This window comes from Halichoeres trimaculatus, unplaced genomic scaffold (genome assembly GCF_033239565.1).
Source record: "Halichoeres trimaculatus isolate MK-OKI-2021-1 unplaced genomic scaffold, fHalTri1.1 fHalTri1_scaffold_14, whole genome shotgun sequence".
NCBI lineage: Eukaryota > Metazoa > Chordata > Actinopteri > Labriformes > Labridae > Halichoeres > Halichoeres trimaculatus.
Window position 1 is genome coordinate 1,942,468 of NW_027437192.1, and position 13,635 is coordinate 1,956,102.

Genomic DNA, 13,635 nt, shown 5'->3' on the forward strand with positions numbered 1-13,635 from the left:
TGTTTATCTTTCTTCTGCTCTTCTGTCCTTTTTCTGTCCGACAGTTAGGCTCCAGTGTCCACCATCACTACAAAATTAATCACAGAAATCATTTTCAGCAGAGAAAAACACAGATCTCTCTTCTCTCTGATAAACATCGTCAGTAAGCGTGGTGTCGTCATGGAAACTTAGACGAGCCGCCTGGAAGCTGAGAAGTAGCTTTTAGGAATAACCTATAATGGTGCTGTTAATCTCATTTTAAAGTGTGAATTACAATCAGGCATAAATTAGTCTAATCTACAGTTTATTTAACTTCTGCTGCACTCTGCCAGTAGGGGGAGCTCTGTGGCCAACGCTACATGGTGGAACAGCGGTTTGCCATGCTCATCATGTTGATTGTTCTCTTTAAATTTCCTCTGTATGTGAGTGTTTGTGAATGTCTCTAAGACGATGGATGAAAAACTCAACAACAGTTTTCTTCTGTTCCTTTAATACATTTGATTTTAACACCAGCGCCCTCTTCAGATGTATAGATGTCAGCATGATCGTTTACAAATGGATGAGAAAATAACATTTCAAACAATCAGTGCAGTACAGGAAGTGAAAATTACAATAAAACTATCACATTTCAGTTATTGGGACGACATTATTTCTTGGGATTACCCCAAACCGAGTGCGTTGATCTGACTTCTTCTGACTTTGTTCGTCAGAAAGTTTTATTTGCGCCGCCTGCTCTCACCCACACACTTGTGTTTTTTCACTCCCACAAGCCGAGTGAAACTTCTCCCACACAAACTACAACTGAATGGTTTCTCTCCTGTGTGCACCCTCAGGTGTTTTGTCAGATTCCCTCTGTCGACAAACTTTTTGTCACATAATGAACAACTGTACGGTTTCTCCCCTGTGTGTAGCCTCGTGTGTCTCACCAAGTCTCCCTTCTGCCCGAAGCTCGCGTTACAAAAGGAGCAGGGGAAAGGTCTCACTCCAGTGTGAATCCTCAAGTGGGTGGTCAAACTGGGTTTTCGCGTGAAGCTCACGCCGCATTCGTGGCAGCTGAAGGGTTTCTCTCCCGTGTGAGCTCTCACGTGCGCAGCGAGCTCTCCCCTGAACGGGAAACGTTTGGCACAGAACGAGCAGCCGAAGCGTTTGTTCTCAGAGTGGCGTTTCATGTGTTTTCGTAAACATCTCCTGTCGGGGTAACTTTTACAGCAAACTGAGCAAACGAACGGTTTCTCTCCTTGAGTCTCTTTTTGTTTCGGCTGCTGCTCAGAGCTAGCAGCGTGCGCTAAAAGGCTAACTGATGATTCTCCAGGATTAATCTCAGTCTCGCTGACAGATGCTTCGTTGTTCTGCAGGGGGTTCAAACTGGACGGAGGCTCCTCCCACTCACAGCTGCTGTCGTCAGTCTCAGAGCGCGATGTCTCTTCATCAGTGGCTGGTTGTAAACAACTCTCTGGGTTTAAATTCCCGTCTGAGTCTGATCCTCGTCTCTTCAAACACTCTGCGTCTCTGTTCTCTTCACTTTGTGTTGGATGAGACTCTGAAGACTCAGCTTCTTCATCCCTCTCGCTCTTCACAGGGACAGGTGTGAACGTGAACTCAATGATTTCCTCCTCCTCCTCCTCTGGTCTGTGAAGCTGCTTTCTCTCCTGATTCGTCCACAGTTCCTCCTGCTCCTCTTTAACCTGTGGTGGATCTGGTGAGTCCTCCTGGTCTGAAATGTGGCTCCTCTCCTGCTGCTCTGGACGAACCTTTTCTTCACTCACCAGCTGCTGCTGATCATCTGAAGAGGATCGTACAAAAATAAACATTCTTAGTCGACCAACTCAACATTCACCTGGTCTAAAAACACCTCTTTTCTCCACCTTGGCTGCCTGAGTCACCTTAAAACCCATCATCATATTCTGGTTAAGCTGAAACACCTTTAAATAACAAATACTCTTTCTCCCAGGGCTGGGACGTTGTGTTTTTCTCCCAATTTGATGTTTTTACGATTTTTGTGGCGCCAAATTGATTTAAGTTGCAATTTTTTCGATACTTCCTATTTTTGCAACTTTTAACACGATAAGAAAAAGTTGAATGATGATGATGTCGACGGACAGGAGTCATATGTCCCCTGAAACATGTCCATCACATACGAATCAGTTTTCAGGATTTATTCGGGGGATCAAACATTATGCTACTAAGTAGTATTAGAAAAACATTTCGCCCTCTGCTGGAGAAAAGTGGTAACTGTTTTCAAGCCCAGGTTATAAACAAAGACTTAAAGAAAGAATTCAAATTTGGGGGAAAAAAATGAACAAAAAAAAAAAAAGACTAGTGATTTGGAGCGTAGATGTCCTGGTGGTCTGGGTCACACTCCATGGGGGCTGTCCTCTTCTATCCAATCAAAGGCATGAAAAGCCCAATAAATTACATTCTTAGAAAAAGTGTGATTTAAAAGACTGTAAAGTCTGGCTCACACTACAGGATTCTCGGCCTGATTTAACCCAGATTCAGTCCCGACAATCAGAGAAGAAATCTGGTCGGGGACTAAAATCGGCCCCAGCATTCGGCCAAGATTATCTTCTAGTGTGCGCGGTTGAAGGATGAATCTTTAGCCCCACGATCGTCTCACAGACTCGTCGGAGCCGCCCTGATAATTTTCAAACATGTTCGATATTTATCTGGATGATTACAACATTTATTCTCACTGAGGATGACAACAGACAACAAACGCAGGCTCAAAGTGAAACTGAAAGGCTCCGGGTCAGCTGACTGCTCACTAAAAACCTCAGATCAAACAACTGAGCACATGTGGTGCATCACTCTCTCTGGTTGAATAATCTTGGTGAAATCCTGTAGTGTGTGCTGGTCAGTATTTTCAAATCTTGTTGTTAGAGTGTGCTTAAGATTTAAGAGAAGATGATCTGTGAAGATTCTCCTTATGTGTGAGATACAACCCGATTTCAGAGTCTGTTAAGATATTTAAAATCCTGTAGTGTGAACCAAGCTTTAACCAAAACATCCTGATTCTTTTGTGAACCAATTTTGTCTCCCACCCCGTGTTTCTCCTTGGGAATGAAGATCTTTTGGCCCGGCACAAAGCTCAAGGTGCTCTGAATAAACTGGAGAAGAATCTATTGGGCTTATATCATCTTAAATCTTCTCCTCACTTTACAACCTCTGCCTCCTGCACGTAAACAGCAAAAAGCTGCATGTCATTATTTAAGAAATCAGGTGCCATGGACATGAAATACAAGCAAAAAAAAAAAAAGTAGAAAGCAGCACAAAGTGAAGGGTTTACGACCAACGTGATACATGTTTATTTTTAATTTTGCACTGGTGCAATTTACATACTGAAACTTAATCATGATACTGACAGGAATGTTTTTTTTTTTCATATCAAACACTAAATAATCAAAAAAAAGAAAAAAAAAAAAAAGAACAGAAATTAAGATGCAGAAACCCTGATATCATGGTTACAGATTGAAAAACCTAAACAGATAAAAAGTATGAGCTCAATATTAACAAAAAGCCCTCAGTCTGACAGAAAGCAGCACTGACCTGCTCTGTGTTCGCGGACTGCAGCTTCCAGCAGTTTGTGTTGATCCTCTTTAGATCGACAGAGCTGCTCCTCGTACTCTGCTATCGTTCTTTCAAACAGCTCAAAGATCTCTTCAGCAGCTGCACTCAGTCTCTGGATGATCAAACCTCTCACTGTTTGGACTTTAGACATTTTAACACAAATATCAGCAGCTTTTCCTCCCAAAACGCTCCCTAACTACTGTTGTATTGAGCTGTGTTGCTACAACTTGCTAAGCTGCTAAGCTAACTTTCAGGAACATTCTGGACTAAAACGAAAGAACGAAAAGAAAAATTCACACAGAGTCGACTCTAACACTCTTCACCTCACACACAGGTTTCAGTGTTTGACTCCCTGTGCTTGTTTTAGTCACAAACGTCATAAAAAGTCGGAGTGTTTTTAGCCTGTTAGCAAAGCTAACACCCCTGGCGGTACCTCTTCTTCGTTGGTGTTTGAAGATTTCATTAAAAACGATACCTCACTGCCATCTGCTGGACATTTATTTATCATGTTTAATTTTTTGAAAAAGACAAGGGGAAATGATAAGGAAATTAATTAATTTGGTCACGTGGTACATCGACGGCTGTGTACAGATGATAGATGTTGTTTTATGTATTTAAGTGTTTATATTTACATTAGGTCATTTAACTTATAACACAGTTTGCTCCACACAAATTGGTTCATCTTTTAGTAAATGATATTTAAGATTTTTTCCATTTATTTATGTGTTTATTATTATTATTATTATTGAATTAATTAATTATACATTAATTTTCTTTACCGCTTGTCCTGTTCATAGTCATGCGTGGCTGGAGCCTCTTCCAGATGTCTTGGGGCGAGAGGTAAGGTACAACCTGGACTAGTCAGCAGTCACGGGGCTAGTAATATTGATTAATTAGTTTATTTATCAATTTATTTTGTTTGTTTTTCATTTTCTTTCATTTCAAAACTACAATCAGCTCCTCAAAGCCAAACAAGCAGCTTAGGGAGATTTCAGAAACTATTGTTGTTAGTAGGAAACTGTGAATACTTCCTTGTTACTCAATATTCAGAAGGGCTACAAGTGTGTTTTAATAAATCTTGAGATTTTTATTTTTTTTTTGTTCTTTTTGTGTGTTTTTTTTACACAGAAAAACAATTTCCTGGTTGAAAACAACACAGTAAGACCTTTCTGCCGTTCAGAGGACCTAAGAAGAATTGATTTTAGCAATCAAAGGAATTCAGGTTCAACACCCCTAATAACCGGTAACTTAAAATGTTATTGTTTTTTTACCATATATCCTTAGCAAATGTACATACTTACATTTTAATACTTGAATTCAATCACAGGTAACACTAATGCTTGTACTTTCTACTTTCTGTAATTCTTACCCTTTGTTAACAGGAGTAGCTGTAACAAAGAAGCAATTTCTCCAGGGGATCAATGAAGAGTTTTTGATTCTGTTTGTTTTTGTTCCAAATACAAAAAAGTAAAAATATTTAATGTGAACCTGAAAATCATTCAAAATTCATTTCTTCAAAATACAGTTTTATTTGTACAGAAATTAAAAATTTTAAAGTACAAAACCTAAAACTAGTGGATGTATCTATGCGACTAAATTTTAGGTAAGCATCTTTCTAGATACACAAACTGAAAATGCACCAAAACACCAAAGAAATGGTGTGTCCTCACACCAAACACAGCTTGGTTGATTGAGAAGTGACGAGTGTTAGATTATCGACCAGTTTCCTATCAGTGTCAAAAGAATAATTAATCACATGTAGTTTATCAATCATGAAGCTGGACAGAAAACTACAAATCAGGTGTTTAACTGCGTGAAATTAAAGATTTCATTCAGCAAACGGTCTCCTCTGCAGCCTCATGTCCCTTGGCTGCTCTTACTAAAACACACGTGTCTCATCAGACTTCCTCTCTCTGAAAACATTTTGCCGCAGGTCAAACAGCTGAACGGTGCCTCCCCCTGGTGGCCCTCCATGTGTTTGTCCCAGGCCTCCCTGTGGCTGAACCTGGCGTGACAAACTGTGCAGGTGAACTGATCTGTGTCTGCGTGTTGTTTCAGGTGGTAAGCCAACATGGAGTATTTCTTGAAGAACAAACCACAGATGTGACACGTGAAGGGTTTTTTTATCATGTGTGACCTCATGTGCCTCACGAGCTCCACCCTCCACAGGAAGGTTTTCTCACACACAGAGCAGCTGAACCGTCTCTCCTCTGTGTGACGGATCGTGTGTTTCTGTAAATATTTCTTTGTGGAGAATCTTTTACCACAGAAGGAGCAGCTGAACGGTTTTTCTTCTATTTCCATTAAAGTGTGTTTCTGCTGCAGCTGTTCCAGTCGACCAAAGCTCAGAGCGTACTCTAAAGGGCTCATTGAAGTTTTCCCAGCATCCCCCTGCCTCTCACTCAGGTGTACCTGATTGTTTTGCAGAGGGTTTAAACCTGACGGAGGCATCCTGACCTCCATACAGACAAAACTAGACTCTCCACTGTCACATTCAGAGGAGCGTAAAGTCTTTTCCTGAGTAGCTGATCCTCCACCGTCTTCTCCATCGACATCTCTGCTCACTTCAGTTTGGTTTTCACGAAGCTGTGAGGACTGAGCTTTCTCTTCACCTCCTTCACTCTTCACATGGACAGGAGGGAATATCAATGCGCTGATCTCCTCCTCCTTCTCCTTCTGTCCTTGAAGCTGCTGTCTCTCCTGACTGCTCCACAGTTCCTCCTTCTCCTCCTCTTTAATGTTCGGAGGATGAGGCGGAAGCTCCTGGTCCAGACGGGGACTCCTCTCCTGATGCTCAGGGGGAACGTCTTCTTTCATCACCGACAGCGGCTGAACATCTGTGGAGGATTATACAAAAGATCAAATTAGAAAAATGCCTTTTAATTTAAACACTAAACACCTGAAACATTTTCTTTAATATTGAAATAGAAGTGATTATAAACACATTTTTGTATACACCTGAGTTTTTTTTTTTTTTAATTATTATTATTTTTAGTAAAATGTTCACTAATTGTTTGGGGATTTTGTTGGTTTTGATTAAGGTTTATTAAACCTAAGCTGCTATTTTCTCTCAATCACGTCCTATTTTGACCCTTTTGGTGCACCGTAGTTAAACCACGGCAGTAATCTTTCTGCTGCCAAATGAAAAATAAATACAACGGCTACATACTACCTACTCCATTTGCTTGTAGCATGTAGTATGACTGTTCTGTTGGGTCTGTTTTGTAGCATACTTCTCTGGTTTCCCGTCTCAGAAGGTGGAGCTACAGATGATGTTGGTTTTGCCTTTATTATAAATGTACAAAACAAACTATTGGCAGATCTCGACATTTAGTAACTTTGTTAATCATATCACACAGAATCATCATTCTTGATTTCTAATCTTACGCCAAAAGTTGTATCCTTCACTGAAAATAAATCTGGAAGGGATTTTTCTTTTTTACAGCTGATGTAAAAAACACTTCTTTATAATCCAGGTATGGTTTCAAAACTGAATCGGTGATTTATATGGGCGAGTGAATTTGTAGAAGTAAACACCTCTTTTACATCTGGAAGTGACAAGATCTACAGGTGTTTCTTCGCATTATTTCACTTCTATCTCACAGACAGTCTAACGTTAGTGTTGTAACGTTGACTCATTCCAGTAGATGGCGGTAATTCACCAAATATCAGCCTAAATAGTAGCCACTGCTAGTGTTGCAGGCAGTTTAGAAAACAGCCATCATCGTGTCATATTTGGCTTAGAAATCTCTCAGATGGCTGAGGTGTGGTATCCTTAGCCTTATGTCATAGTTTCAGGCCAAACAGGTGTAGCGTTTCTTTGAATTTAGCATCTTTTATGTGATTCTATCTTTTTTTTTTAAATGTAATTGTGTTTTTGTTTGTTTGTTTTATTGGTTTTTACTGTCTACTGTTCATTTTTACCTGTTTTACTGTTTATTATGAAGCACTTGGTTACTTGTATTGAAGAAAGTCGTATAAATAAAGTATTATCATTGTTATTGTTTGTATAATAACTCTAAAAGTCAACATCATAAAGGTAACAACATAAGATACTACAATTGTTCCCCAGTAGGAAGTGAGGTGCAAAATTATTTCCAGATAACTAATTTTAAAACATTGTGTTTATTTATTTCTATAATCAACAACAATAAAAGTTGATGTATGATTATCATCAGAGTTTGATCACGATTAAAACAGTAGTTGACACCCTTGTTATTGTGAACTCTGCCTGAGATTGACAATTTAATTTCTAGGTTGATGGTGCATGCTTTCGCTAGTTATTTGATGTTTACATGAGCATCTTTAAGTTTCAGAAAGCTCGTTAATTAATGTAAAATAAATAATAAATGAGCTCAAACCTGCTCTGTGTAAGCGGACTTCAGGGTTATAAACAGCTTCCAGAAGCTTCTGTTGTCTCTGGTTCTCCTCTTTAGATCGACAGAGCTGCTCCTCGTACTCTGCTATCGTTCTTTCAAACAGCTCAAAGATCTCTTCAGCAGCTAAACTCAGTCTCTGGATGATCAAACCTCTCACTGTTTGGACTTTAGACATTTTAACACAAATATCTTCGGCTTTTTCAACACTTCTACTCTTTAAAACCAGACGGGTTCTGTTTGTTTGAGCTATGTTGCTAAGAAGCTAAGTTAGCTTCTTTAGCATCGCTGGCTAACCGGAGGAAAATCTGTGACGAAACTTCCAGAACTTTCCACAGACTCGACTTAAAAACGTTTAACATCTGTATTACAGGTCGTATTTAGACTCGATACATATTTTCTTTAAGATACACGACAAACATCGAAATGAGACAGCATGCAAGCATCCTAACGCAGCTCTTCTTTGTTGGTGTTTAGGACTTTCTGAGGGTTCTTCCGGTCCACCGTTAGAGTCACGTGAGGTCTGGTGAGACTTTTGGCTCGTTGGAAAAGAGAGTTCAGAGCTGTAAACTGGAGATAGGTGGTGTCTCTTAGGGCTAAACATATATATATATATATATATATATATATATATATATATATATATATATATATATATATATATATATATATATATATATACCATTGTACGGTTTTGAAGCCAAAATACCCCCGTCACAGGTGCAGACATTGTAGCAGTTTGGAGCCAGAGTCTGTGCAGTAGAGACTGTGAGGGATTCTGGGAGAATCTGAGTGGAGCTGGGTGACAAAAATAATATTTTTTTTTTCTTTCGAGAGTCTAATCACTTCCTGACTCTACCTCCAGACATATATTCCCCGAAAGAAAATACATAAGAACGTCAGCTGTTAATCATCGTTAAACGTTATGTAAACCCTCTTTTTTAACCTCGTATAACTAATGAAATGAAACTTTTCAGAAAAAAGAGGACTTGGATACAAGACAGCCAAATGATATCTTCAAATCACCACAACAATCAATCGTGAGAAACATTTCTACCAGGTGGATTAATTTTTTAAAGTTTGACTACAGCCCATCTGGAATGACTGGGGAGATGGATTTTTTTTTACCTATACTGCAGCCAGCCACCAGGGGGAGCAGTTTTTGTTTTACTTAACTTTCTGGCGTCCCACAGTTTTCACCTCCTTTAGCTTGAAGCAATAGCAACAACATATAGCTAACTCATCGTGATTAGTCTTCTTTCCCCAAGTTATCAAAACACACCTCCTTCTCCATTACTTTGTGTAATTTTTTCTTCAGCCTCTAGAAAGGCATGGAAGTTTTTTTTTTGGTAGCGTTGGAACCAACAGCTAAACCAATTATTCACTTAAGATTGACATTTGTTTTCAGTCCCTTTAAAAAATATATAATTTTTGCTTTATGCCATTAAAGTATTAAGAAAATTAAAGGTGGAACACTATTTTTGCAAAACTACAAGAACAATAATTTGCATGGATGTAATAATTATTTGAGCATACTCAGAGTGTAGATATAGTTTCAACTCCTAAATAATTGACCTTTTAACAATAATATACCCTAGAGGATTCATGTAGGTACTGCAGGAGTCTGTGACATTTTTGGTTAATTTGACAAATTTTCAAATATTTGTTCCCAAGTTGTTGTTGTTGTTTGTATCAGTGTTAAAGTCTCCAAAAACTCATTAAAGACACCTCTTTCATTTAGAAATGCACACATTTGGCATCACAGCAGCTCTCTCAAACTGTTCCCAGGCTCACTCAGCATTCACTTTTAGTATTTTTTATTATTATTACTTTTTTTTTTTTTATTATATAATATTAGATAGCAGGAAGTCTGTGCTCCATCTCTCCATCTGCTCTCGTCTTTGTCCACACGCCCAGTCCTGTAGTGACTTTTAGATAAACCCAGAGTCTCTTTTTAGTGGAAAAACACAGAAAACATTTTATTTCATACCACATTTTAAAGCAGCTTTCACTTTGCTGTCGACTCTTTTCACACATAAAACCTACAGCTTACCAATCACAGTCACAAAGTTAAGAAGAATGAGATATACCTTCATATAAAGGCATTAGCGTTAGCATACAACATGTATCACCGTGTACAGTTTTGCCCTCAGGATGTAAACACTGCTAAAAAAAACAGATGTCAAAGCGTGCGCTCAGCTTTATAAATTACTGCTGCTCCAACCAGCACACCTGTGGGTTTTCACATACTCAAACCGGGAAAATCTTTTCTCACATGCACTGCAGCTGTATGGTTTTTCTCCAGTGTGGACCATGAGATGGCGCTTCAAAGTCACATGCTGTATAAAGCTTTTACCACAGATTGAACAGCTGTATGGTTTCTCCCCTGTATGTGTTTTCATGTGTCTGTGCAAACCTTCTCTGCGGCGAAAAGGTGCTTTACAGACTGAGCAGCTGAACGGTTTCTCTCCCGTGTGAACCTGTACGTGAGCCTTCAAGTTTGAGCTGACTGCAAACCTCATGCCACAAAACTGACAGCTGAATGGTTTCTCTCCTGTGTGAGTCCTCATGTGCCTCTTGACTTCTGCCTGCCACAGGAATGATTTCTTACACACGGGGCAGTTTAAGTGTCTGCCCTCTAAGTGAAGTCTCATATGAATAGTCAGGGAGTGTTTCTGTTGGTATCTTTGACCACAAACTGAACAGACAAACGGTTTCTCCTCTGCTTCTACTCCATCACATTTCAGCGTTTGAAACTTGGGGCTAAAGCTAGCAGCGCACTCAGAGGAGCTGACTGCTGTGACTTCAGACTGACATCTGAAGTCACCCAGAGAAACTTCTTGGCTTTGCTCTGGGTTGTAACTGGGCTGAGGATTTCTGGTGTGATCAAAATACCAACTCAGGTCATCAGTCTCACACTGAGAGAAGTGTGAGGTCTGTACATGAGGTACTGGCTGTAAATAACTGTGTGGAGTGAAGTTCCTGTCTGGTTCTGATCCTCCACAGTCCTCTCTATCAGCGTCTGGTATCAAATCTTCTCTGTCTCTGTTCTTTTCTGAGTGAGTCGATGACTGAAGTCTCTCTGCAACATCTTCTTCACTCTTCACAGGGACGGGAGTGAAGACTATTGTTCTGAAATCCTCCTCCTTCAGTTCATGGAGCTGCTCCTTCTCCTCCTGACTGCTCCACAGCTCTTCATGTTCCTCTTTCACATGATGTGGTTCTGGTGGATCCTCCTGGAGTGGACTGGGGGCCCTCTGGTGCTGCCCAGGGGGAACCTCTTCTTTACTCACCAACAGCTGCTTGATATCTACAGAGAACAACAAAAACGTTACACATTAAATATTTCAAAAATCTGAACGATGGCAACAGTTCTCCTTAATTTATCACAAGGTCTAATGTGCAACTGTGTCCCTTCTTAGGAAGAGGTTCAGAAGAAGTCTAAGAAACTCCACTCTGAGATCCCCTCCACTGCCAGGAGGAGGCGACATTTTTGAGTTTACAAGTAAATAAAAATGAAACAGTCAATAAATCTAGATTTCTCAGTACATAGTGAGATACAAATAAGTTTAAAAAAAAAACTACGTCACCTGATGCTGATATATTTTGTCATAAGTTATTGACTAAAGTGGGCCATCTAGTGTCTCGAAGTGGTTACAGCACGTGAGCTTGCAGTAACTTTTCTTTTCTCTTCCTGTTTGAAATATTTACCATTTGGAGATTTCAATGTTTACAGAAAGTAACTGTGACAGGTTTTTAAGATGAAAGTTAAAAACCAAAGTTATATTGGTGTATGCTAACCACTCGCATCTAAATGCAATTTCCCATATATGTTAGCATCAAGACAGCGCTATTTATTGCTATATGGTTTTCGGTTCATTAGGAGAAAATAACATGTTGTACGTGTTGAATTGAGGAAACTTGTATGAGAGACCAATGTTTATCTTTTGTGTGTTCAGTTCTAAAGTAAAACTTAAAGCAGAAAATCCTGAATCAGTTAGGTTTAGGAGTCAGTTTTTCACGTGCCAAAATTAAGTGCTTTGTTGAACTTCGATAGTATCAGGGGGAAAATGTAGATGTTGAGCTGACAGATAAATCAGTTTCTATTTTTTGTATATATCATGCCAAACCAAAGAGTCAGCAGATTTCAGCTCTGCCACCTGAAGATATTCAGGACGATTTCCTATTTCATTCAGGAAAGGCTTTCAAAACTCTGTGTCAGAAACAAATGAGTGACGTCACAGATACTGCGTCAATTTTTATAGCTAATGCTATTAACTACAACATAGCCCACTCACTACACATTCTCCTGTTTGTAAGCCTGTTTGTATAAATGTCAGATTATGTTCAGAGCAATAACAACAATAACGAGGTCAAACCTGCTCTGTGTAAGCGGACTTCAGGGTTATAAACAGCTTCCAGAAGCTTCTGTTGTCTCTGGTTCTCCTCTTTAGATCGACAGAGCTGCTCCTCGTACTCTGCTATCGTTCTTTCAAACAGCTCAAAGATCTCTTCAGCAGCTGCACTCAGTCTCTGGATGATCAAACCTCTCACTGTTTGGACTTTAGACATTTTAACTTAATTATGAGGAGTGTTTTTTATAGATACCACCGTGGAGTGAAGCTACTTCGCGCTGCGTCTATTTCCTGCTAACAAGCTAGCGTCACGTTTACATTGTATAGCTTTTAGCTCACTGATCGTATTAAAAGGAAAGTTTTCTGTAATGTGGAATACAGACGACAACACAGGGTCTGATCGGGATGTTTTTCAGGATCTCTGGAGATTAAAAAAGTAATAAATGGCTTTTATCCGACGGTAACCGTCTCCGTCTATTTCCTGGCAATATGCTAACTGCTCTTAGCATCTGTGTGGTCACTGGAAAAACAAGTATTCTTTATTTCTCCAAATTCCTCCCTAAGCATCGAATATTAACGTCGAAGGAATAAGTCCAGATGAATAAATACTATTCATTTCTTCTACTTCTGTGCCGGTTTAGTCACATAAATAGGAAAACAAAGGAGTTAGCATCCAAGTGAGGTTACTTCCTGTGTTCTTCTTCGTTTCATCAGAAATTGGTTGGCGACCTGTTTTGAAGAGCATTACTGCCATCTAGTGAGCTGGTAATGGATATTTCCCCCAAAAAACAATTTAATGATACAGAAAATCTCTCAGTGATAATTAACAGGAAACAGGAGCTCCTGAAACTTTCAAAACACGTTTCATTCGATGTGTTTTTAGAGATGTTCCTTAAGTGTATTTTAATCTGAAAAATGCTGCATTTATTCTTTCTCGAAAATATCCTCAATCTTTCATATTGAATTCTACATGTTTTACTGTTTGTTTTTAACCTCTGACACTATTCTCCCTTTACCTGTTTTTTTCTTGAGATCATTTGATTCCTGTCTTTGTTGTTTAAATCTTTTCCTAAAACATTTATTTTTGAATTCTCTTTCATTTCAATTTCATTTCTTTCTTTTTTTTCTTCTAAATGTTAGATTTCTAGTGAAGCTGTTTCCTTAAGATATTGTGGTTTCAGGAACCTAAACAGCTCAGTGGGCTGTTGTTGTGAATAGATGAGCAGAACTGGTTTTTCTTTCAAGGGGAAAACAGTATTATTATTATTATTATTATTGTTGTTGTTGTTGTTGTTGTTGTTGTTGTTGTTGTTGTTTATTATTATTATTATTATTATTATTATTATTATTATTGCTGT

The 13,635-nt window shown here is 39.0% G+C and overlaps 2 protein-coding genes across 2 annotated transcripts; both read right to left on the reverse strand.

Annotated features, from left to right (window-relative positions):
* Nucleotides 1–465: 465 nt before the first annotated feature.
* Nucleotides 466–12,987, reverse strand: LOC141803260 (uncharacterized). Its single transcript, XM_074687223.1, has 5 exons — nt 12,302–12,987; nt 10,135–11,232; nt 3,805–3,812; nt 3,526–3,742; nt 466–1,762 (listed from the first exon to the last, which is right to left on the reverse strand). The coding sequence occupies exons 1-5, from the start codon at nt 12,492–12,494 to the stop codon at nt 696–698; spliced, it is 2,583 nt and encodes an 860-aa protein (XP_074543324.1). The 5' UTR covers nt 12,495–12,987; the 3' UTR covers nt 466–695.
* Nucleotides 4,942–8,417, reverse strand: LOC141802548 (uncharacterized). Its single transcript, XM_074686087.1, has 2 exons — nt 7,908–8,417; nt 4,942–6,383 (listed from the first exon to the last, which is right to left on the reverse strand). Exons 1-2 carry the CDS (start codon nt 8,098–8,100, stop codon nt 5,404–5,406), a joined length of 1,173 nt encoding a protein of 390 aa, XP_074542188.1. The 5' UTR covers nt 8,101–8,417; the 3' UTR covers nt 4,942–5,403.
* Nucleotides 12,988–13,635: the final 648 nt, after the last annotated feature.

Excerpts from the sequence above, each read along its gene's own strand:
- LOC141802548 (XM_074686087.1), bottom strand. The coding sequence starts at position 8,100 with ATGTCTAAAGTCCAAACAGTGAGAGGTTTGATCATCCAGAGACTGAGT. Across the intron at positions 6,384-7,907 it reads AGTCCGCTTACACAGAGCAG|ATGTTCAGCCGCTGTCGGTG; the intron begins GTTTGAGCTCAT and ends AATCCTCCACAG.
- LOC141803260 (XM_074687223.1), bottom strand. The coding sequence starts at position 12,494 with ATGTCTAAAGTCCAAACAGTGAGAGGTTTGATCATCCAGAGACTGAGT. Across the intron at positions 11,233-12,301 it reads AGTCCGCTTACACAGAGCAG|ATATCAAGCAGCTGTTGGTG; the intron begins GTTTGACCTCGT and ends TGTTCTCTGTAG. Across the intron at positions 1,763-3,525 it reads AGTCCGCGAACACAGAGCAG|ATGATCAGCAGCAGCTGGTG; the intron begins GTCAGTGCTGCT and ends GATCCTCTTCAG.